At 39.9% G+C, this 25,295-nt stretch overlaps 2 protein-coding genes across 2 annotated transcripts in view; one reads left to right on the forward strand and one right to left on the reverse strand.

The window, feature by feature from the left end:
- Positions 1 to 16,274, reverse strand: part of TSTD2 (thiosulfate sulfurtransferase like domain containing 2) — a 31,255-nt gene extending 14,981 nt beyond the window's left edge. The window contains exons 1-4 of the mRNA XM_008054053.2: positions 16,083 to 16,274; positions 10,886 to 11,100; positions 5,507 to 5,823; positions 290 to 410 (exon numbers count right to left, since the gene is read on the reverse strand). Coding sequence (XP_008052244.1) covers positions 290 to 410; positions 5,507 to 5,823; positions 10,886 to 11,050 — 603 coding nt within the window. The 5' untranslated portion in view covers positions 11,051 to 11,100; positions 16,083 to 16,274. The remainder of the gene's footprint in view (positions 1 to 289; positions 411 to 5,506; positions 5,824 to 10,885; positions 11,101 to 16,082) is intronic.
- Positions 16,248 to 25,295, forward strand: part of NCBP1 (nuclear cap binding protein subunit 1) — a gene marked incomplete at its 3' end in the record, with an annotated part of 34,943 nt that continues 25,895 nt past the window's right edge. Inside the window, exons 1-4 of the mRNA XM_008054055.1 lie at positions 16,248 to 16,735; positions 21,923 to 22,011; positions 22,553 to 22,653; positions 24,869 to 25,025. Coding sequence (XP_008052246.1) covers positions 16,702 to 16,735; positions 21,923 to 22,011; positions 22,553 to 22,653; positions 24,869 to 25,025 — 381 coding nt within the window. The remainder of the gene's footprint in view (positions 16,736 to 21,922; positions 22,012 to 22,552; positions 22,654 to 24,868; positions 25,026 to 25,295) is intronic.

Raw genomic sequence — 25,295 nt, forward strand, 5'->3', positions numbered from 1 at the left:
TGCGGCCGGTAGCGGCCACTGCACTCCAGTCTGGGTGACGGAGTGAGACTCCAACACACACACAAAAAAGAAAAAGTTTGCTGACTCCTGGTCTATGCCATTAAATATTCTTATAAAACACCAAGTTAATAGCTGTTTAATGTTCTACTTACATGTCCAGCAGGATTTGCCTAATTTCTAACAGCCCAGCAGCAAATCCTTTTTATAAGGAGTACAGCACAGTGTCTGCAATCCAAGATAGATGGGCAGAACAAGCCCAGTGAAGGAGGGGTGTGGGAGAAGGTGTTACCTTGCCAGTGAGGTGCAGGTGCTGACACAGGGCAGTCTGCCAGGCACAGATCCAATGGGGATCCTCTAGGTCACAGTAGCAATAATACAGTAGCACCTCCCCTTGATCATTGCCCTGGCCACTGTAATAAGAAAACCAAAGGCAAGGAGCATTTGAGTCACAGGTATCAGGAAGCCATAGTTCATACAACCAGGCAGTGTCGGGGGAAGGCTAAGCAGGAGATACTCGGTGTCTATCTTTGTTCCTACTACTGTTCTTCTGAAATGAGAAGCAATTCCTTTTTGTATTTGTTCTACAGAAGGCAGTATCTGTGCTGGACTTCTAACTTTACAAAAAGTGAGTTTCTTTTTCTCCTCATTTAATAGCTATATTCAAGAGACAGGTATTAATAAGAATACCACTTAGTAGAAAAGCTGGAAATTTTATTCCATTCTGGTTTGTCCTCTAACACAAGGTAGTCTATGTTTGAATCTCTTATCATTAAAAAAAGCTTTACTTCCATTTTTTTCATATAATCCTCTTACTTATGCAGTTTATTATTATCCTCATTTTACAGCTGAGTAAATTTAGGCCAACTCTCCCCAAAGTGAGACAGCTATGAAGAGACAGGACCAGAATGCCAGTCTTCTAATATAAGAATCTACAGAATCTATACTCTTTCCACTGTACTGTGCTGTCTTATACCAGCTAGCTGTGGGACCTGGGCAGATCCCTTACCATTTCTAAGCTTCAGTTTCCTCATCTGTAAGATCAGAGAAATACTGCATTTTCCAAAGTATGTTTTGAAGCTGTTCTATTAGATCACATTCGAGAAACCCTGCAGACAGTAACCTTCCTCTTTGAAAATCCCAGTGAATGCTCTTAAACTACTGAAGGCTCTGAGAAGCCCTGCAGTAACATTCTAACTTAGTGCTTCCCAAATTTGTCTTTAGTACCACTATGTTACTTTCATCCTCTAGAACAGTGTCTCACAGAACATATTTTAGGGAATGCTACAGTAGATGATAATTAAGTCCTATCCAGCTCTGGAATCTGTGACTCTCTCATCAATAGCCTCATAGTATTTTAGGGCCTAGTTCCTCCATCAAACCTTGTGTATTTTAGATTCTATTTTCCTTTCTCTAAACTTCCACAACAAATTATTATCTGTATCATACAATTTAACTGATAATTATATTGCCTGTCTTGTATCATTTGCTAATCGTCTCGCATATCCTTCTTTGTTTTTCTAACTAGAAAGCAAATTCCTTGACGTTTGGGGTCATACTGAAATCAAAGGGTCACATCTGTATAGCACTTTATGGTCCATGCTCACCATCCTACATCATTCATAAAGCAGTACTGGGAGGTAGGCAGAGCAGGCATATTATCCCAATTTAGAAGATGAGGAAATGAACGTCCAGAAAATTTTAGTGACTTGCTAAGTGTGACTCCTAGTTTAATCCACTTTTTTCTGATAAACAAAAGGAATGTGGTACTGAGTAAAAAGTGACAAAAAAGGGTCATATTTGGACTACAACTGGCCCTTGAAAAACCTGAGTTTGAACTCCCAGGTCCACTTATATGTGGATTTTCTTCCAGTTCTGCCACCCGAGACAGCAAGATCAACCCCTCCTCTTCCTTTTCCTCCTTAGCCTACTTAACGTGAGGATGAGTAGGATGAAGATCTTTATAATGTTCCACTTCCACTTAATGAACAGTAAATGTTTTCCTTTTTTTTTGAGTTGGAGTCTCACTCTGTTGTCCAGACTGGAGTGCAGTGGCCGCTCCCAGCCACCGCAGCCTCGACCTGCGGGGCTTCGGCGATCCTTCCGCCTCAGCCTTCCAAGTAGCTGGAACTACAGGTGCACGCTACCACGCTCGGCTAATTTTTGATTTATTGTAGAGATGAGGTTTCGCCAAGTTGCCCAGGCGGGTCTCGAACCCATGGACTCAGGCAATCCATTCACCTCAGCCTCCCAAAGCACGGGATTACAGGCTAAGCCACCGAGCCCAGCTGATTTTCTTAATAACATTTTCTTTTCTCTCACTTACTTTGTTGTAAGAACATAGTATATGATACATATACAACATAAGTGTTAACTGATTGTTCATTTTATCAGTAAGGCTTTAGCAGCCAGCTAGCAGTAAAGTTTTTGGGGGGTCAAAAGTTATATGAAGATTTTCAATTATACAAGGACATCTCTAGATCCTGCAATATTAAAGAGTTAACTGTATTTCTAATTATCAAACAATTCAGGAACTGCTTTAAGTCAGACATCTGTTTTCTGGAATTCTGTAAACAGGGCTACCAACCAGTGCCATGGATTGGTACTGGTCCGTGGCCTGTTAGGAACTGGGCAGCACAGAAGGTAAACAGCAGGCAATTGGAGCTCCACCTTTTGTCAGATGAGCAGCAGCATTAGATTCTTTTTTTTTCCCCTTTGTTTTATTTTAAAGAAGTGGGGTAAAAGTCAGGATTAGGTACACAATTGGTTAATGTGCAGGTAAAGTGTAGACCTCCCACTGGTCCTTGCTTTCTCTGGTTTAGGATCAGATACGCTTAGTGATGTTATGTGCCTCTCCCTCCCTATTGTGAACTGCGCATGTAAGGGATCTAGGTTGCGTGCTCCTATGAGAAGCTAATGCCTGATGATTCCCCCCTCGTGCCTCCCCTGTCCCAATGCAGGGAAAAATTGTCTTTTATAAAACTGGTCCCTGATGCCAAAAAGGTTGAGGACCACTGCTGTAATATAATGATTTGGTAAGTTCCTTAAAGCCAGGATCTAAACTTCTAATCTTATGATTCAGGTCTAAAAGTTAACAGCCTTCCTAAAACATATTTAGCTCAAAAATCTGTATTTGGGTATAAAAGCCCCTTTTAAAGCTCTGACTAGAGGGGTCATTAATGTCTCTTGGTCTTCCCACTTGTCTTTAAATACAATTTTCTGTTCTTTACTTCTCCCCTAGATGATATGAAGGACAGTTTCTAAGAAATTTTGTGAACATTGTAAACTGACTGGGGGTACATGCTACTGCACAGTCTATGGTCTCCTGCTATACATATTGTGTATGTTATTGGCCTAACTTAGGCCTGTAGAAAAATTCTGTGCCTTAAAGATCTAGCTGCTCTGAGTAGTTTAAGTTCCTGATAGCCTGGGTAAAGAGCAGACAGTGCTGCCAGATAGAATACACTGAAAAGTAACCACTCTGAGGTATGTGGTAGCCAACCTCCAAAAGGTTCCCAATGATCTCTGTCTCCTAGTATTTAGATCATGCGTAGTCCTGTCCTACACTGTATTGAGGTTAGTCTATGTGATTGATAGCATTAAGAAAAAGTGATGGCATGGCAATTCTGAGTAAGATCATGGCTTTTGTCTTGGTGTCTCCATCTTGCTCATATCAATTGCTCTAGGTGAAGCCAGCTGCCATGTCATGAGAACACTCAGGCAGTCTACGTGCAAAAGCCCCTGGAGAGGAACTGAGGCCTTTAAGAGTCACTGTGAAAACTGAGGTCTGCTACCAACCACATGAGAGAGCCTGGAAGCAGATTCTCTGGCCCCGTCAAGCACTCAGATGACTGCAACTTCCTGAGAGACTCTGAGCTAGTACCACAAGCTAAGCTGCTCCTGGATCCCTGACCCTCAGAAACTACATGAAATACTGTTTGTTTTAAGCTGCCAATGTGTGGGTTAATTTGTTACACAGCAAGATAACTAATACAGAGGATATGGATCTACAATTAGGAGAGAGAGGAGAGGTAACAGGATAATAAGTTTGAGGTTTCTTAGTAAAAGGACAAACTTTTATACCTCAACATCTTACAAGTTCATACTGATGGCAAGAAACCACCCAGAAAAAAATTCAATCATATTGATTATACTCTGTTTAAGAAATTAGAAGAGAGCATAATGCAGTTTGAAAGATTCCACTTAGGGGAAAAAAAAAAAGGTTAAAACAAAGAAAGTTTAGATGCATCAAAAGGTAAGCTGGGCCAAGCATGGGGTTCACACCTGTAATTCTAGCACTTTGGGAAGCCAAGGAGGGAGGATTGTTTGAGGCCAGGAGTTCAAGACCAGCCTGGGCAATATAGTGAAAGCCCATCTCTATAAAAAATTAAAACACAAAAAATTTAAATTTATTTATTTAAAATTAAATTTTTTATGTGCCACCTGGGTGTGGTGGCACATGCCTATAGTCCTAGCTACTTGGGAAGCTGAGGCAGGATGACCAATTGAGCCCAGGAGTTCAAAGTTCTATGAGCTATGATTGAGCCACTGCATTCCAGCCTGAGCTACAGACTGAAACCTTGTCCCCACCCCCACCAAAAAAATTTTTTTATAAAAAGGCAAGCTGCATTGACTTGTCTTCTGAAAAATGTACTATGTGGAATATTATATTCCTCAATAAATCCTAATAAATGATGCATTTGTCTGGGTACATATATCAAGTCATCTGACTTTACACATAATAGAATCTAACTTACAGGGGCTTTTTGGGGGGCTTACTTTTACCTACTCTATTTATTTAAATACATTTAAATCAAGGTATACTTCACAAGTGAAATACGTGGGTCTTAAGTATACAGTTTGATCACTTTTGACACATGGGCACACCTGTGTAATCTGCATATGCCTCTCAAAACACAGAACATTTCCAATACCTCAAAAACACTTGCCTTGTGATTTCCCAGTTAAACTCTGTGCCAAAAGTAATCTTTCCCTCATAAATTTGTTTTGTCCTCAAGTACCTGAAATCAGAAAACATGCACTACTTTGGCTATTTTCACTCAGCACAAGGATTCTGTGATTCCCTCAAGCCTTTTCCTACATACAGCAGTTCACAATGCTGTGCAATATTCTTTTATGTCTGCACCAGTTTATTCATTCTCCTATTGGATATCTGTAGTTGTTTTCAGCTTTTTGTTATTATGAATAAAACTACTATGAACATTCCTACACATGGCTTTGTGTAGACATGTTTTTATTTCTGTTGGTCACATACCCAGAAGTGGATCACAAGGACAATGCATGTTTAACATTAAAAACAAACTACTGAACATTTTCCCCAAATGTTTGTGTTTTTACATACCCACCAGTAATGACTGGGTGTTTAAGCTTTTCCACATCCTCATCCACATTTGGCAAAGTTATATTTAGCCATTTTAGGGTTGCAGTACCTCGTTGTGGTTGTAAAGATATTTTAAAATCAAACCAAAATACAGAATGAAAATCTTACCTTATCAGCTCCTCAGGGCTAAAGCGGCTTATGTCAGGAAGCCAAGCAGACACTTCATGGCTATGCATAAGGCGCTCTTTTAGAGAGTTCTTTTGGTCTGAAGACATAAGACTTTTTGCGGTGCTCAATGCCACAGCCAGTTGCTTTAAAATAGAAGCTGTCTGGTGATAGGTTTCATCAGCATGTTGTGTTGCCACATGTCTATGGATACTGGTCGGGTCTGTGAATAGTTGCTGACAGCACTTCCACCATTTTTCTTTACATTCAAAATTCCTTTTTGCTGGAACTTCTTTGGTTTTAACAAAAAGGGCAAAGGCCTGCAATTATATTTCAAATGTTAACACTTTAATAACCTTAGGGTTCTGGCTAACATAAGTGTCACTGAAAACCCTTATCTTTCCACAAGGATTTCTAGTTGTATGTCCTATTTTTTTAATAGAAGAATTCTCTGAGGAATAACACTTCTTTCATTAGTAAGCTTTAAAAGAGATTATTAGAGAAACAAAAATGGGCTTTATAATATGGAGATTAAGTAATTCCCAGCACAAGTTTATTCTCAGGATGTAAGGCTCTAAGTCACACTGGAATAAACCTAATACAGTTTGGCCTTGTTGTGCTTTCTGCAGCCCACACGCTACAACTGAAATGATATGGCATTATACCCTGGCCTTCCACAGTTGGCCTCTCTCCCAGCCATTATCTTCTTCTTCCACACATGCCTGACATAGGGTCAAACTGGGACACCCTGCTGTATCTATCTTCTTGTCACTGTTCATGCTGTTTCCAGCAGGTGGAATGTGCAACTCTAATCTCCTCTCCCACTTTTAAACTTTCAGAGTCCATCTTAGAGGTCACCCCTGACATGAACTACTTTGTGGTTCTCCTATTAAATACTATTTCTCAATCTTCTGAATCTTCATAAAAATTTCTCTTTATTTTTCCTCTTAAGGGGGCTCTGAACTTGTAAATACTGGGTCTCCTGTTTACTATTTGTTTCTTAGAGAAAAGACACAAATCTTCTGAAGGAGCTACTCAATCATTTGGAAAATGTAGCCCATAAGAAATTATAAAATGTTTATTAACATAATTAGAATTATTTATATCCTTGCCTGGTATAATATAGAATATAGACCATGGCATTCCTTTACAATGTAATCCCTCCTCTTGTTTTCAGCCTAATCTTTTAACTAGTTTTCTTGTACAATCTTCTTAGTTCAATCAAACCAGTATATTTACAGTCCCTTTAATATGACTTAAACACTCTTGCCTCAGAGCTTTGCTTAGACTAACTCTATTGTCAGGAACGTCCTTCCTCCTGTGTAATTCACCAAAATCTTAACTAAGTAAAAAGACTAAATATTTTAAAGATGTCAATTCTTTAATCTAAAGCATATATTTAGTGCCATTCTAGCAAAATCTGACAAGGGTCCTTCAGGAAATTGACAAAATTATTCTGAAGTTGATGTGACGGTCAAGGTGCGATGGAAATAACCTACGGTCCATCACAACTCACTTCCCCTTCCTTCCTGGGCAAAATATATTTCCCAGTCTTCTTTGCAGTTGGGCTTGCCTATATGACTAAGTTCTTTTCAATAGGATATGAGTGGAAGTGATATGTGACACCTCCATTTCTGGTCCATAAAAACCTTTCATGCAGGCTTTTCAGATTTACTGGATGAAGACCTCGGACTGTGTGTGTTGAGGACTGCAGAGATAATACCTGCCTAGATCCTTGAAGCCTGCATATTAATGAGGATCTTCCCCAGCTCTAAGTCCAAACCTCCCTAATGTGTTGAGCCCATTACAGGTTCGGGTCTATTTATTACTGCAGCCTAGGCCACCATAATTAATAAATGAAAAACATTCTATAAGAGTAATAAGGAATAACAATATGCCAGCTATTAACATATTAAATATATAAAGCTACAATAAGCAAATGCAGTGGTACTAGCCCCCTTTATTAGGCATATTAAAAAACTAAAAACATTAATAGAACATCCTTAACTCATCTTTTACTCCTGGGTCCTACATCCAGTCCACCAGCTACTCACAAAATATATCCAGAATCTAACCACTTCTCACCCCCCTTCTTGGCTACAACTTTGCTGATCCAAGCCACCACTATCTCTTTTCCAAATTATTACAATAGTTTCCTGGTCCCCCTCTTTCCATACTTATCCCCATAATTTATTTTCCACTAAGCCCAAATCATTACTTTACAACCTAAATTAGATGATATCATTTCTCTGCTGAAAATTCTCTTCTTATTCTCTAGCAATAAGAAGGGCTCTTCTTATTCTCTAGCAAAGTCCTTCCAATGACCTGGAAATCCTTATATGACAGCTCTCCTATCCCTCTCCTACCTCATCTCCTACCATTGTAGACTCTTGGCTTTTGCTCAAATACGATACACACCATGGCCTTTGCCTGGGATGTTCTTCCTCCAAATATTTGTATGGCTTGGTCACTCTCTCTTTCTTCAAATATCAAATATCAATGAGGTACTTTCCTGAACAGCATATATAAAAGAGCAAACCGAAATCCCCTTAAACTACTTTGTTTTTCCCTGTAAAATTTATCACCATTTGATATGTTACATTATTACTTATTACCTGTGTACTCTCTCTATAAAGTCTTCTATAAGATGATTTTCTAAAATACATTTAATTCTGCTATGGGTACAACGTAATGGATAAATTTCTTATACTAGCAATAGGAGTATATACCATCTTTCTGGAACACTAACAGAACCTCAATTATATTCATATGCTTTTTAGAGACTGTTCCTAAGGAAGGAATCTGAACTCCAGGTAAATATTAGTAAAAATATTACAGATAACACTATTAGCTATTTTCAAAAAGAAAATGGAAATTAATGCTCCCAGTCACTGCAGCCTCGACCTGCTGGGCTCAGGCAATCTTTTCGCCTCTGTCTTCCAAGTAGTTGGAACTATAGGCATACACCACCATACCTGGCTAATTTTTTTATTTATTGTAGAGATGAGGTCTTGCCAAGTTGCCCAGGTTGGTCTCAAACCTATGGGCTCAGGTAATCCTCTCACCTCAGCCTCCCAAAGTGTTGGGATTATAGGTATGAGCCACCGCACCCAGCATGTTGCCTATTTTTTAATATGGCATTTATCTTCTTACTGATTTGTGTCTTTTTTTTTTTTTTTGAGTTGGAGTCTCACTCTGTTGCCCAGACTGGAGTGCAGTGGTCGCTCCCGGCCACTGCAGCCTCGACCTGCTGGGCTCTGGTGATCCTTCCACCTCAGCCTTCCAAGTAGCTGGAACCACGCCCAGCTAGTTTTTGATTTATTGTAGAGATAAGGTCTTGTCAAGTTGCCCAGGCGGGCCTCGAACCCGTGGGTTCAGGTAATCCACTCACCTCAGCCTCCCAAAACGCAGGATTACAGGCTGAGCCACCGAGCCCGACTTGATTTGTGTCTTTAATGCTCTTTTTGTTGCCTACATGTTATCAAATATTTTTACTAGCTTGTCATCTGGTTTTCAGTTTTATTTATCTTTTTTGATGTATAAATATAGGTTAAATCGTATATATGATTATCAGCCTCTCAAGGTACCTTCCCTCCTGGTCTAATAGGAGAGGGCATTATATTACATATATATACTTTGAACAATTTTTCAGTTTTTTTTCCAGTTACTTAAACAATTTTTCAAATGACTCTGAAGACACCTCTATAAAGCATCCCAAACTGGAACATCTGGAGAATAACATTGCAGATATGGAACATCACTGTTGGATCTTCCTCAACCTATACATGATTGTTGTATGCTGAAGCAGCAGAGTGGAGTAGCTAGAAATACATTTCCCCAAAAATACTGATTAAAAAGGAAAAAAGAATAATTTTATAATGGAGAAAACTGGACATTTCTTCATTCAAGTAATCAAAATTAACATCATCAATAATAGGACTAATTGACATTGTGAATCACATGAAAGAATGCAGCAAGATGGACACAGCATCTCTTAAGGCATAGTCTTGCTAATAAAAAAAAACCTGAATCAAGTCATAAAAAAATGAGTCCATGCCAGGTATAGTGGCTTACACCTGTAATCCCAGCACTTAGGGAAAAGGAGACAAGAGGATTATCTGAGCCCACAGGTTAAAGACCAGCCTGGGCAACATGGCAATATCTCATCTTTACAATAAATCAGACATGGTGGCTCATGCCTGTAGTTCCAGCTAGTTAAAAAGCTGAAGTGGAAGGATTGCCTGATCCCAACAGGTCGAGGCTGTGGTGGCTGTGAGCATGCCACTGCATTCCAGCCTGGGAGACAGAGTTAAACCCTGATTCAAAAAATAAAAAATAAAAAAAGACAGAAAACATGAATCCAAATCAAACTGAGGGACATTTTGCAGAATAACTCACTGGCAATTTTCAATAATGTCATGATTTCAGGGAAACATTGAGTGTTCCAGGTTAAAGAAGATGAAAGAGACATGACAACTAAATGTTAACATGTGACCCTATAGTAGATTTATAAAGTCATTCTGGGGACAATTGTTGAAATATGAATGGACTCTGGACAAAGGGGATAGGTGAGTCCTCTGTATACTTCTTGCAACTTTTTTCATAAATTTGAAGTTATTGCAAAATAGTATTTTTAAATGTTTTCTGTACCCTTTGGGTTTCATTTTCAACGAAATTTGTATGAGATAAGGGTGGAGGAATGGGGTCAGGAAATTATAAGCAGAGCCAATAAAAAGTATCTCTGCATGAGAGTATAACAGATCGGAGATAAGAAAACTAAGTCTCAACTGCATTTCCTCAGACAGGTCATTTTCCTTCCTATGAGCCTCCGGTTCTCCATTGTTGAAACGAAGGGGTTTCAGTCAATTGTTTCTGAAAAATGGCATAGAACAGCAGCATCAATACCACCCTATCATAGCCCGATCTCAGCTATACTCAGTAAGCCTGCAACATTCTGGGATGCTTTGAACTTTCTCTAAAACAGAACTCACACAGAGGGTAATGATCCAAAATCTTACCTCACTAGGTCAGCAGGACTCAGTAATAGTCTCAAATTTGGTAGCCTTACTAGATGACAGCTGTTCTACTACCTGCCTATTCTCCTTATAACTAGATTTCCTGAGTTCCTGAGATTCCTCCCCTAACCCTGGGTAGGGAGTAGAATTTAACCCATCTGTCTACCCTCCTCATGTACTACATCGTAACTGTTTGAAGGCCACACCTTACCTATGATTCTCCTTTGCCTGGCACTGAATTAACACCACTGGTTAATGTCCCTGACTAGCCTTACCTTGAGCTGGAGGGCAACCTCGATAAGGTACTTCTAAATGCACCTGCATTAGCTACACACACATGATCATAACACATCAATAGCAGTTTTACCTTTTTCTTTGCAAATGAGTATTTCTTCTTTGTATTGCCATTTAGTTCTGCTTTGAGACTGCTGTTGGGATTAATAAGACTTGTGTCTTTTAAATCCAGATCAGAAAATCTTAAAACACAGGCCTCCAGGTCATCTTCCTGGTCTGATGAAGTAGAGGAAGGCATCTGGTTCAGTTGTAATAGTGGGGCAGAAATTCCTTGCAGTTAGGTGCCTCCTATAATATAAGCAAGGGAGTAATAGCCACAGACATGCCAGTCTTTGATTACTTCTTAAACATGAAGCTAATCAGTCATGCAAATCAGCATGGGCATAGTAGTCCAAGCTATCCATTCATTCACTTTGCTCATTCAATCGTATTTACTTAGCAACTATTCTAGGTCGAGCACTGTTCTACACACTGGGAATATAGCAGTGAATGAAACAGAAAACATTCCTATCATCTTAGCATTTACTAAGGGTTTCCAGTGAGGTAAGGTAAACAAATATATAAACTAATTTTTTTAAAAAGTCAGATGGTGAGAAGGTTATGAAGAAAAATAAGCAGGGTAAGGAGGCAGCGTAATGGAGGAGTCCTTTAAACACAGAGGGACCCTGAGGCTAGTAGCATTTGAGCAGAATTCTGAATTAGGCAGTCAGCCATGTAGATACCAGAAAAGCACCACATACAACCAAAATCAACCATGCTGTGTGTTAGTACCTTCAGTTATAAACTCTGCTCTTTCTGCTCCCAATTTCAGAGCTGTGCAAATTCCCTTCCTTAGAAAAAAATAGCTACAAGAGAGCTCTGCTGTAATGATCCAGAAGAAATATCAAAATTGCTACTGAGGCCAAATCTTGTCAAAATGGACACTTATAAAGGAACATACTGCATTCCTTCTTTGATAAAGCAAATGTGACAGGTGACAAACACTGAGAGGCAACAGGAAGCACTGAAACCAGGGGATTTGGTTTGTGGTGCAAATGGTTACAAGTATATGAACCTGGGCACGTTATTTAATTTCTCTGAGTTATAATTCTCTAATTGGGGATGGCAGTATCTACCCTGCAGGACTGTAATGAGAAATAGAAAGAAATATATAAAGTGTCTGGTACATACTAGGGTTTGATGGCAATATTACTAATATTTCAATTTAATGTTGCATTTTAAATTTAACATTAAAAATTGGAATCTTTAAAAATTAGCTGTGGCAGATTATACTTTCCAAAATGGCTACAGTAATATTTACTTCTAGTCTATTCTCCCTCTCCTCAAGCCTAAGCAGGTTTGTAACTGCTCCCCAAAATAAAGTATGGCAGAAGTGCTACTATATTGCCCTCTCGTTTTAGGATGCCCACTCTGGGGAGACCAACCACTGTGCTGTATGCCAATCCAGCCCATGTTGGAGAGACCACACATTATAGAACCTGTCGGAGAAGAACTGAGGCCTCCAGTTAACAGCCAGCATCAACCACCAGACCCTTCAGATGGTTTCAGCTCAGTCTTTCAGCTGAGAGCAGAGACAAGGTACCCCTGCTGTGACCTGTCCAAATTCCTGCCTTATAGCATAATAAATGGCTCTTTTATGTTACTAGTGAACTGGTAAAGTTTGTCTCTTGAAGACAATCTTGGAAGAGGTAGGCTGAGGCAGACGCTCCAAGCTCTGAAAGGAATAGTAGTAATGTGGAGAAATTCCAGGTTCCACAATGGCAAGTAGAGGGAGAGAAGCACTGAGAACTAGAAAAAGGTGGGACGTACTGGTGATAAACTTTGCCGGTTCATAGCTTTGCCTACTGGATACTTCAACTGGGTGAAGGCAAATGAGAAGCAGCTTATGCGTGGAGGAACACACACTGCTTGTTAGTAGTGCTGGATGGGATTTATGGAGACTCAACAAACACACATCACCAACTTTTTTTATAAAGGACCTCTGTTCTTAGGATTCATAAATCAAGGTATCACTTGCACTATACAAAGTGGGTTCAAATTAGCTAAGTGATACCCACATGGGATTCAAAATTAGCTGTTATAGGGGTGGGGCCAATAATACATATTTATGAAACCCCAATTGTACCTGTATTTAAAAAATGAGTGAAAGAGACTGGGTGGAGAAATGTTACTTCTTTAATTTCTCCTTTCTTTCTTGGTTCTGTTGAGAACAAATCGCTACTCCACCCAAATCTGCAGGCCTTCCAGGCGAAGGAAAATAAGTCAAAGACTCATTCAACACACTTCTTCCATGCCCACAGCTGTTTTACTGTAAAGGTAAAGAAACTGCTTATATAATTTTCAAATTAAAATTCTCTCAATAAATATTTACTGAGGGTCTTCTATGTGTCAAGCATTGTCCTCGTACAGTGAACAACTTATGTATAGTCTACCTATAAGGGCAATGCATTTGAGAGGTAACCTTGTCAAAAGGATTACCATACAATCTGATCCCACTCATACATTTGGTTTTCTTTCCCAACCTCTCTCTGTATGATCTAGCAGTTAGTGGTCTATTCCAGCATTTCTGCTGCTTTGTTTCCCTTTCTCTTCTTCCCCTACCCATATCCCCCTAACCATGTATATCAAGAGTGAGCTCAAATGTCACTTCTTTTACTTACGGTATCTTCTCTGCTACCCCAGTGCCACTCGTTCTTCTGATGATCTGAAATATTAGTTCCTCTAATGCCCTAGACTCATCTCAGACAACACTCCCCAGCATATTTCCTAGTCTGGTCAAACTGGACCATGCCTAGTTCCACAAATGAACCATGTTCTCTTCCTCTCCCCTCACTCTAAATCTTCTTTCAGTGTCACCTTATTTCAATTTATTAATATATTCTGAACTATCAGTTGTGCCTCTGCTAGGTGACTAGCACATAAAATGATAGATGGTACAGAGTATGGGGGATGTAGCTTTGAATGAAACAGATGAAGTACTTGGAACTTATATTCTGGTAAGGAGAGGCAGTAAATAAACTTAAAAACACAAAAATACTAGATAGTGATAAGAGCTTCTCAGTTTGCTAGATCTTCTTCATCATCCCAACCGCTAAATATTGAAGTGCTTTATCTATACTCATCTGCTAGGTGATGTCATCTACTCCCAAGGACTTAAAAAACTATATTTTTCTGGTTGGGCGTGGTGGCTCAAGCCTGTAATCTCAGCACTTTGGGAGGCCGAGGTGAGGGGATTGCCTGAGCCTACAGATTCGAGAACAGCCTGGGCAACTTGGCAAGACCTCATCTCTACAATAAATCAAAAAATTACCCAGGAGTGGTAGCGCACACCTGTAGTTCTGGCTACTTGGAAGGTTGAAGCAAAAGGATAGCTGGAGTCCAGCAGGTTGACGCTGGGGTGGCCGTGAGCATGGCGTTGCACTCCAACCTGGGCGATGGAGTAAGACTCCAACTCAAAAAAAAACCCCAAAAACTCTATTTTCTTCAAAATAACTGGGAGAGGGAAGGTAACATAGGTGAACTCAAACTGGCCACGAACTGATAATTACTGAAGCTTATAATTACTGAGGTTGATGCATAAATGGGAGCTCACTATATAATTTTCCCTACTTCTATAAGTATTTGAAAATACCATGAAAAAAGGAAAACATAAATAAAGGAAATTTTATGTTTAGAATACTATACACAAAATGACTCCGAATTTATATTTCCAACCTAGGCCTCTCTCCTTGAACTGCAAATTCATACACTCAACTGTCAGTCAGCTTCAAACACAACTGTTCAAAAACCAAACTGCTCTTCCCTAGTCTTCCTTATCTCAGTAAAAGACAATTTTATTGTTCCTGTTACTCACACAAAAACTTTTGGGAATGTTCTCAACTTCCACTTTCTCACACTATATCATCCAGTTGCTCAGAAAATTCTATCAGCCTTGCTTTTGAAATACAAACAGAATCAATTTGTACCACCTTCACTATCCCAGTTCAAGCTACCATCATTTGTTGCCTGAATTACTGCAATAGCCAACCTGTCTTCCTCCTGTCTGGAAATCAGATCATCCTCCAAAGACTTCTCACCTTACTCAGATAATGTCCAAAGTCCTTACAGAGGCCTCCCTCCTCCCCCTCTAATCTCATCTTCTACCACTCTTTGCTCAGGACCTCCGATTGCACTACTTGGGGTCATTCCTGAATGGGTCATTAGAATATAGCTTCAAGAGAGTAGGTGTTTTCCTTTGTTCACCTCTGCATCCTCAGCATCTAGAATGTTACCAGGCACACACGAGGTGCTAAACATTAACAAATACAATACTCCATGAATAAAATAAAACAGCACTTGGGTAGCCAGGGAAGGCCTCACTGAGGACCTGATGTTTGAGCTGAGACCTAAGTGACCAAGAGCCTGCCAAGCAGATTTAGAATCAGAAAGCTTCAGATAAAGGAAATAGTGAGTATAACTTCCTAAAATGGGAACAAGCTTGACTTCTTGGAGGCGTGGTTAGACCACAGCAAGGAGAGAGGTACCCTACAGGCCATGGCATGGAGTTTGCTAGGGAAAATTGTAAACAAACGGAGAGTTTTACACAAAAGGAGTAACACGATCTGATGATCCTAGATTTGTTTTGAAAGTAGAGCCAGCCAGTACGGATAACGTGTCACATAGAATGTGAAGGAAAAAGAGGATCTAAGAATAACTCCTCTCTAAACTTTTGGATTAAGCAACCGACGGATGGTGTCAGTTACTGAAATGAGTAAGACTGAAGAGAAATAGGTTCGGCCACAAGAGTGAAATTTCAGATGACCATGGACAAGGCAGTTAGATAAGCCAGTGTGGTGCTCATCAAAGACAGCAGGGCAGGGGACGTTCTTATACACGTATACAGGTACCCAATAACCCCTGAAAACAAATTACTAAACAATCACTTGTTCCTTCTTAAACAAACAACTCAGAGAGGTGATAAGTAAGGTGACTGCCAGAGGGTAAGCCCAGAGCAGCTGGCTCGCGTCTGGACCGGCCTTTCCATCCCAGGGCGCTGCACGTGCGACACCGCCTCCTGCCCCGGCTACTTGGAAGGCTGAGGCAAAAGGATAGCTGGAGCCCAGCAGGTTGACGCTGGGGTGGCCGTGAGCATGGCGTTGCACTCCAACCTGGGCGATGGAGTAAGACTCCAACTCAAAAAAAACCCCAAAAGCCCTTGCTTGGCGCAACCTCTCCGCCCAGTTTTTACGAAGCGGCAAAAGCAGGAAGGTGGGAGTAAGATGAACACATACCCGCCAGTCCAAATCCTTTCTCTGTTCTCTTCCTTTAACAGTCTCCGCCTAGCAATTGCCACCGCTCACCGCCCTCGAGCCTATAGCCCCTACCGCGTGTTTGCGTCAGAAAACACGCTTGGCACGTCACCTCGCTCCGGAAGTCTCCGACGCCGTAAGCACAAGGGCTGCCGGGAAAACCATAGAGAGGCCCCCCTCGAGAACGGATCTCAGCAAAGGCGGGGACTAGAGCGGCCTCTCACCAGCCGCCTTCGGGCGTACGTAGCTCGCGGTCCGCGAGCCCTGGCTGGCTGAAGCGGCGTCCCTTTCTGCGTGGCCCCGGAAGCACATAGAGCGGAAGGCGGGAGAAAGAAGCGGCCGGCTGGCCGAGGCGGCCCGAGGGGGCGGTGGCGAGCGGCACAGGCGCCCGTGCCCCACCGAGCTTCCCCTCGCCGGCTCTCGCGGATCCGAGCCCACCTGGCGGCCTCTGCTCCTCGCGCTTCCGGGGACCGTCGCGAGCGAGTGCGCCTGCGCGCCGGTCCGCGCGTCTCTTTGCTGTTCTCTCTTCGGCCGTCAGCCCGACGGTTCCTGCAGCCCTTCCCGCCCGGCCTCCCTGCACCGCAGCACACCGGCGGGCAGCATGTCGCGGCGGCGGCACAGCGACGAGAACGACGGTGAGTGCCCTCGGCCTGGTTTCTGAGGCCGATCCCGGGTGGGATCTGCGGTTTGGCTTCTTTGGTCTTCGCGTTTCCAGGGAAAAGACGAGAGAAGCCCTTCTCCCCGGGAATGTTCAGGGAACTGCCGAGGGAAAGAGGGAGGTACTGTGCGGGTGTGGCCGGGCGACTTCTGGAAAGAGACTGCGCCCCCCACCCAGTCCTTTAGTCATTGCCCGAGCGTGGGGAAAGAGGCCTGGTGGACCCCATGGATAGACCCCCTCGCCTCTAAGGACTCGATAATTTGGTCCTTAGCACCATGGAGCAGGGAAGTACTCCTGTGTTGCCGGCTCTTCGGGTCGGTGACAGGGACCCCGAGGTCCCAGCATCTCGTTTTAATTTTCAAAGCTGCACCTGGAAAGGGCTCTTGAAGACATTCCTGAGGGAAAGGAACAAAGTTGTGACTGGGAGCGCTGAGGAATCGAAGAGGTTGCTTATAAACAGACACTAGTTGCAATAGGTTTTGCGTTGACCTTAAACGTATTTCCCTCGAGTGAGAAAGAGTGCTAGAAAACTAACTTGAGAGTTCTGAGAGATTCAGACCAGGGGTTCCCATCTCCACTTGGTTGGTTGTGCTCATGGAAATTGTGGTGTCGTCATCAAAAAAACTAGGAATAATTCCTTTAGTTTAAACAAGAAAAAGATGCTGTTATTCATCAAAGGCATTACACTCGGTTAACCCACTTCCACACACAAAAAGCGAAACTTAGAGTAATTCTGTTATTAGTACTTTATTGTATTAGTCCTTAAAGTGAGTGTATAGTAGTGATTAAGAGGTGAGACTTAGGAACTGGAGGGTTATATTATCTTCTTAAACCTTAGTTTGTAATGTAGAAGTAATAAAATTATCTTTTCTGGGTTTTGTGAGCGTTAAGTGAGATAATACATGTAACCAGTGGTGATTTTTATTTGTTTTATTATCTGTTGATGCTTATGAGGTGGTAAACTTAGCAGATGCCAAGAGTATAAGAAAAAACAACACACATTTTAAATTGAGTAAGATTTCTTCACTAACATTTTATGTCTTTGAATGTTAGGGGTGGAAGCAGAATTGCATTTAGTTTTAGTAGTGAAATGCCAGGTTTCTGCTAGGGTATAGCTTGAGAGACTATTCAAGTCCAGCCTCCTCAGCTAACAAGGTTTTACAAACTGAGTGTAATTAACATGGAGACACAGCTCTCAGTGTCCATACACCAACAACAGCAAGTCCATGGCCCTCTTCACTACACAGGTATTACTGTGCTGCATGCTTGATTTTTAACACGGGAGGCTTCTTGTATAACCTCTGTACAGGCCACAGAAAATACGGTTTTTGTATTCTTTGTAAATTACTAAACAGAAACTACTATGCTTTAGGTCATCATTTGGGGTTTAGCAAGTCTTTTGTTCTTCCCAGTTTCTTTGTTTATATGCTTTCTTTTCTCCCTTCTAGGGCATCTCTAGAGGGAGGGGAAATGTTACTAGAGGGCATTCTAGAGAATTGGAGGGCAAATATGTAGAAAAGTAACTTCTGTTATTTGGAGGCTTCTATAACTTTCTTGTATTTGGCTTCTTTTTAACACCAGCCAGCACCTAAATCACTGTCCATTTGGGTCTTGCTGTAGGAACCTCAGAGTAAGACAAAGAGAAGTAAAAACTGCGTTCATTAAGCAAAGTTTATTATGGTGGGTACTTTAATAGAGAGGAGGCAGGTATTGTTTCTGTTTGATAATATGCCAAAGCTGAAACTTATGAATTGCCACAAGATCATTGGCACTGATTGGCTAGGGTTTACCCTACACAGTGACTGAATCAAATATTTTGGGTGTTTACTTTTTAATTAAACATCTACTAACTTTGTAGAATAATAAGTTTTAGCAGCTTAAATATCAGAGAAGACTACTTTAAAGTAGGCTACAATCACGGTCAAAATTAAATAGATGCATTTGAGCATTTCTGGATAATTGTCAGCTATCAGTCACTGCCCTGACTTTCTATTTCTATATGTTCTATATGCCTGACTATATGTATATATACATATATATGTATATGTATATATGTATATATATTCATTTATTCAACAAACACGTAAAAGTGCTGAGCTCTGTCCTAACTACTTGCAATGCAGCAGCGGACAGTGTAAAGATGGAGCCTCCCTTCTAGGGTGGAGAGAGAAAAAACAATCAAGAAATGTGTAGTATATCATATGGTGACAAGTGCTATGGAGAAAAATAATGTCAGGTAAAGAAGGTAGAAGACTGCTGTGGGAAGGAGTTACTATTTTATGTAGGTTGTTCAGGGAAGGCCTCAGTGAGAATGGCATCCAGTGACAGACTTGGCAGGAGGTAAAGGTAGCAGCCATATGGCTGTGTGGGGGAAAACAGTGGTCCAAACAGAGGGAAACATGGGTACAAAGGCCTTACTTAAGACTAGAGCATCCCTGTCATATTCGCAGAATGGTAAGGAGACCATTGTTGCTGGAGTAGAGTGAATGGGGAGGTGGTTGTAGGAGGTAAGATCAGAGAGATAGTAGAGGGTCAGATCTTATAGGGTGATTTTAAAATTATATCTCTGTGATAGACTAGACTCCAAGATTCAGGAAGATAGGGTTAGAAGCCTATGCCAGTGAAGTTAATGTTAGTAGTCCATCTATAGACAAGAAAATGGAGATCCAAAATGGAAATTAATGTGTATGGATTCTAGTCCAGTGCTAAATTGAACTCATTTCTTAGACTCTCTTTAAAAATGTCTCTGCAATGTCCACTTATATACCTAATCCTGAACTGTACCCCGCATCTTTAAAATAAAATATAAAAAATAAAAATGTCTCTGAAGCTTTTTAGTTTATAGGATATGTAATAATTGTTTTTGTTCTTTTAAGAAAGGATTTAGGTTGTTCAGAATCTTAGCCAAAAACCCATATTAGCCCCAATTAAGCTACTTAGAATTAGGTCCTTATCTTTTAGACTGTGATTGGTTTTTTTACTTGAGAAAAATAAATGAAATGAGGAGGTTTGTTTTTCTGAGAGAGTATAGTTTGTTTCAGAAGTGATGGCCACTTTTCTTTTAAGGCTGCAGGATCAAGGCATTACTTTTCTCTTATATTTTGTTGGGTTTTATTACTGTACTTTATTATTTTACAGGGTTTTCTTTTGTACTTTGTGGGTCTAAAATTTCTTATAGTAAATCTAAGTGTGGTTAAGGTTTAAAAAACATAACACAACCCAAAAAAATGCTCTCATTTAGCTGGTTTTTCAGTGTCTGCATTCTCTTAGCCTCACTGAAATCTGGTTTTGAAGAATACTGCTTTCTAGAATACAGTTTCTCAACGTCAGCACTATTGACATTTTGGGCTGGATTATTCTTTGTTGTTAAGAGATGTCCTGTGCAATGCAGGATATTTAGCAGCATACCTGGCCTCTACTCAGTTGTTCTCTCCCAGTTGTGACAACTGAAATGTCTCCAGGGATTGCCAGATGTCCAGTGGGGGCAAAATCTGTGCCCAGGTGAGAACCACTGCTCTAAAAGAAAGCTATTTTAATGTGTTGGCTCACAATTTGTATAAATGTTTAACATCAATTATGCATTGTTCCTTCAATGAATGAATCCTGGAAATAAAAGACTTGTGTGAAAGTTAGCTCTTCAAGTGGTAGAACCTTAATAGATCCTGTGACTGAAGTTTGATGTATACTTAAGAATCAAGCCACTGGTCTCTCTGTGCCACACATGTCTACAACTTTATACAGGCAGATACGTTCAGGAATAAATATATCTCAGTTGTCACACTGCATGCATGTTATACTTTTTGTGGCATTATCCCTTCAGAGTTATAGTCAGTGGTGATTTAGCCAGATTATAGTGGTAATTAAGGGGTTGGAAAGTTAATAAAAATACAGTGCTTACTGTGTGGTCTTTATCATAGCCCCTTCTGGTCCTATATGGATAGTAAGAGATTGGTTTTATTCAGCTTAAGTTTCTGTGGTATATGAAGGTTTCAGTCTTTGGAGAAACTTTTAGCACCCGACTTAGAATAGCCAAGTGCTGTATTTTATGAGAATTAACATTTCAAGCCAAATGTTTCAGGGGCAAGTGATTATAAACTCTTTAAAAATAGTTCAGTTCCACGATGCATATTTGTATACCTAACCCTTAACTGTACCCCACAATTTTAAAATAAAAAATATGTTTTAAAAAAATAGTTCAGTTCCTTTCACTGTTCAGGACTGAAGAAGATCAAACTATTTATTGAAGAGTTCAGATAAGAAGTTAGACACACATGTAAAACAAGTGAGAAATCCAAATGTTTTATGCTCCCCTTTTCCCATCTTTTGAAGTTTTCCTCTTCATACCTGTTATAGTGGCTTTTTCCCCCCTCATCAGTCTTTTGAAAGCATTCAACTTGGTTTTGTGCCCTTATTTCATTATTTACCTGATAATTAAGTTATATCATTGGACTAATGAGTACTACTGACACAAGCAGGTTTACAAACAAGCAACTGAAGATTAGTAAATAACTGAAAAAGAATGGTGGTAGCAGTACATGAGAATTCTAATTACTAGTGTTTAGCATATTGGCAGCTTTCTAGCCTGTCCACAGAAATGAACAGAGCTGCTGCATTGCATAGCTCCATGGGCACTATTTACACACAAAAAAATTTTTTTTTTTTTTTTTGAGTTGGAGTCTCACTCTGTAGCCCAGACTGGAGTGCAGTGGCCGCTCCCAGCCACCACAGCCTTGACCTGCTGGGCTCCGGCGATCCTTCCGCCTCAGCCTTCCAAGTAGCTGGAACTACAGGCACGCGCTACCACGCCCGGCTAATTTTTTGATTTAGTGTAGAGATGAGGTCTCGCCTGCCCAGGCGGGTCTTGAACCCGCGGGCTCAGGCAGTCCACTCACCTCAGCCTCCCAAAGGCACGGGATTACAGGCTGAGCCACCGAGCCCAGCTTACATAAAATTTAACAGTAATAATGCCCTCTGGAATTATTGTACATAGTGGTTCTGGAAATGGAAACTGTTGATTAATTGAAGAAAGGGAGCATCAATAAAGAGCTACTCTGTGTAAAAAGTAGCGCCTGGTAGAAAAGAAATTATAGCCTAAAAAGATTAAATAAAATTTGTGATAGCAGATTTATCATGTAATGTCAATTTTTGCATGTTGCTGAATTAGGTGGACAGCCTCACAAAAGGAGAAAGACCTCTGATGCAAATGAAACCGAAGATCATTTGGAATCTTTAATATGCAAAGTAGGAGAAAAGGTATGTACCACACACAGTAGGCACAGACTGTGATGGCTTTAGGGATGTGGTTGACTTATTTCAATTAATTTCTGCAACTGAATACTTGATCTAAGTTGTAGGCAAAGCTTGTATTACCATGCATCTGTATCCCAAAGTGAATGCATGTTGAAGACCCTGGGATGCAGATAATTGATGGTTTTAAGTAATTAGTAATTTTCATAGCCTTGGGAGGGTCTTCGAAGGGACCTAAGGAATAGTCCTCTCAATTTATACATGAACTAAACCAGACCTGGATACTTGAAGTAATTTGTCCAAAGTCACAGTAGATTAGTAAGAGATAGAATAGAGCCCACATAGTAAGAGATAGAATAGAGCCCACATTGTCCTCCCATTTCTGCTACATGTAGAACAGTAACTACCTGAATTGATTGATAATAAACCTGACATAGCTCCTTATGAATATTAAACTTTGACTTTTTTAGTGATCATCTAGAAAACTTTATTTTGTTTCACTAATAGCTAAGTGTTTGACAGATATTTAATGTGATGCCCTCTACAGAGTGCCTGCTCTTTGGAGAGCAACCTAGAAGGCTTGGCTGGTGTTTTGGAAGCTGATCTTCCTAACTACAAGAGCAAGATCTTAAGGCTTCTTTGTACAGTGTATGTATGCAAAAGATTTATGAATCCAGGTGATAATGTATTATCTACTCTTAAATGCTTTGGGAAATGTTAAGAGATATGTTTATGTTCTTTATGTCACTGGTTTAACTTCTATTAGGAAATTTGTACAAATGAAATAACGTTTGGCCCTATGTTGAGCTCTTTTTCTTAGGGATAAATGGGACTAAAACTGAACATTTTCCTTAAATGCTTTTCTTAGAATCATTTGAGTTGACTTTTTATATGAGAAAGTAGACATTTTATCATTTAGGGGTTTTTTTTTAAACATTCACATTTTAATATATTAAAGATTTTAACTTACATTTTTTTAACTAGTAGTATAATACCAAAGAAATTTGAGAACTAGAAACTTGAGTAATAGCCCTTCTTGGAAATCTGAAGACTCTTTTGAAGCCATTAATAGGCATAGTCTCCGAATTGTTAACTAGAACAGGTAATGTCATTTCATTTGTGAGGAAATTAAAATGGAAAAAGTCTGTCATGAAGTAATGAAGCTTTTCCCAGAGGTGGAAATAGCAGTCTATCTTGTTTCTCAGATAGACATTGATCACTCTGAATTGTTTCCCTTGCAAAGAACTAGCTATGACTTCTGGATAAATGAGAAGCTTTGTCATTCACATGAGATTATAACATATCTGTGAGGTATTTTTAAATTATGAACGTTACTTTTTATTTTTTTTGAGTTGGAGTCTCACTCTGTCTCTCAGGCTGTAATGCAGTGGCATGCTCACGGCCACCACAACCGCGATCTGCTGGATTCGGGTGATCCTTCCACCTCAGCCTTCCACATAGCTGGAACTCCAAGCATGTGCCACTACTCCCAGCTCATTTTTTGATTTATTGTAAAGAATGAGTTCTTGCCAAATTGCCCAGGCTAAGTCTCGAACCCATAGGCTCAGGCAGTCCTCTCACCTTAGCCTCCCAAAGTGCGGGGATTATAGCCTATGAAGGTTACTTTTATTGCTTCTTGGTCTTTTGGCTAAAAATAAATGAAGGTAACTTTTAAGTTACCATTTCAGTTATATTAAAATGCTTATACCTCGTTTAAATTTAAAAATGAACACACAAACTGAAACTATCAGTTGATTTCATTTTAACCTCTTGAAGTACAGTTAAATTGCTTTACGGTTTTAAAAAAATCCAATTAATATTCAGGAAAACATATCCTTAGACTAAGAAACTAAGAAAAATCATTTTGCTAGTTATCCATAAGATGCTTCTCTTTTGAAAACCTTTATTAGAATGAGTCATTTATACTTAAATTCTTTTGGAGGCCTTGTTTAAGCTGTACTGGTATTTCAGTGTTCTTTTTTAAATTTTTGGTTTTGGGAGGGCTTCAGGGAGCATGGTTACTATCAACACAAGTATTTTTTGAAGACCTAAATTGTCTCTAAATATTCTGCTAATTACTTTAGGAAAACATGAAAACTTAAGATAATTTCTTCTCCATGAATTATTATGAATTCTTATTTGCTTTTTGAGCTAATTCTAATGGCTGCCTAAATCCTAAACATTTGGTTTTTTTCTACAAGTTTATAAATTATAAATTCTCTTCCTTACTTTTCAAATAACTTGAATGAAATCAGCACACTTGGAGTAAGCAACTGAGATGTAAATAAACCTTAACTATATTTGAGTACCATGTTAGCAATTTGGTAGTTTAACTGATAGGCACTTAGATGAAATGTTTTAAAATCTGCATCTTTTCTAAGCCTCTAATGCTGTTTCTCAAAGTAGACTTCTGGTTGCATGACATTTGATTAGCTAAGTATAGAAACTCTGAATGCTATGTCCCCTCCTTAATGATTCTGCATTCAAGAAGTTTGTTTCACCCAGCATTTCTGAGATATTTTACTATGGAAACCATTTTCTGTGGAACTGCTATTCATTTCCACTAAATACCCTTGAAGAAAAACTGGTCTTGCATTACTTATTTATTTCAGTGTGATAACTTCATAATTAAACCGTTTATCTTCTTAACTCTTGGATTAACTAACTAACTAAAATGAAAAACTGGAGGCCGTGTATAACTCTTCTCAGTGACATAGCTTTTCTGAAGTCGTTTTTAAAGACATAGCTAAAAGTAATCCTGTTCCAAAATTAACGGAATGATAAAAGATTTACATAAAATATAGCAACTTAATATAATGCTATTTTGGGGGGGTTTTCTTGTTATACTGGGTTCTCAAATTAGTGCACGTCTGTTACCTGAGAAGTTGACAATTTATACAACATTAGTTGGACTACTGAATGCCAGGAATTACAACTTTGGTGGGGAATTTGTAGAAGCCATGATTCGTCAACTTAAAGAATCATTGAAAGCAAACAATTATAATGAAGCTGTTTATTTGGTAAGTTTGTTTGTTTGTTTGTTGGTATGTTATGACTTAATACTGGGATGATGAGCTATAACCAGATAATTTAAACAGTCTCCTGGAACATTCTCATTTATTTTTCATAGCTTCATAAACCACTGCTAATTTGATGGTACCTCCCTAATCTATAACTGTATCTCCAACTTCAACCTTTCTCCTGAGCTCCTGCATAGACCTAAGATATGTTATTTGAAAGTCCCTAAATTAATGCATTATTTATACCTCCTTTCCTTTTGTCTTCTCCCC

Source organism: Carlito syrichta, unplaced genomic scaffold, assembly GCF_000164805.1.
Source record: "Carlito syrichta isolate Samal-C Ts95f unplaced genomic scaffold, Tarsius_syrichta-2.0.1 Scaffold288982, whole genome shotgun sequence".
Classification (NCBI taxonomy): domain Eukaryota; kingdom Metazoa; phylum Chordata; class Mammalia; order Primates; family Tarsiidae; genus Carlito; species Carlito syrichta.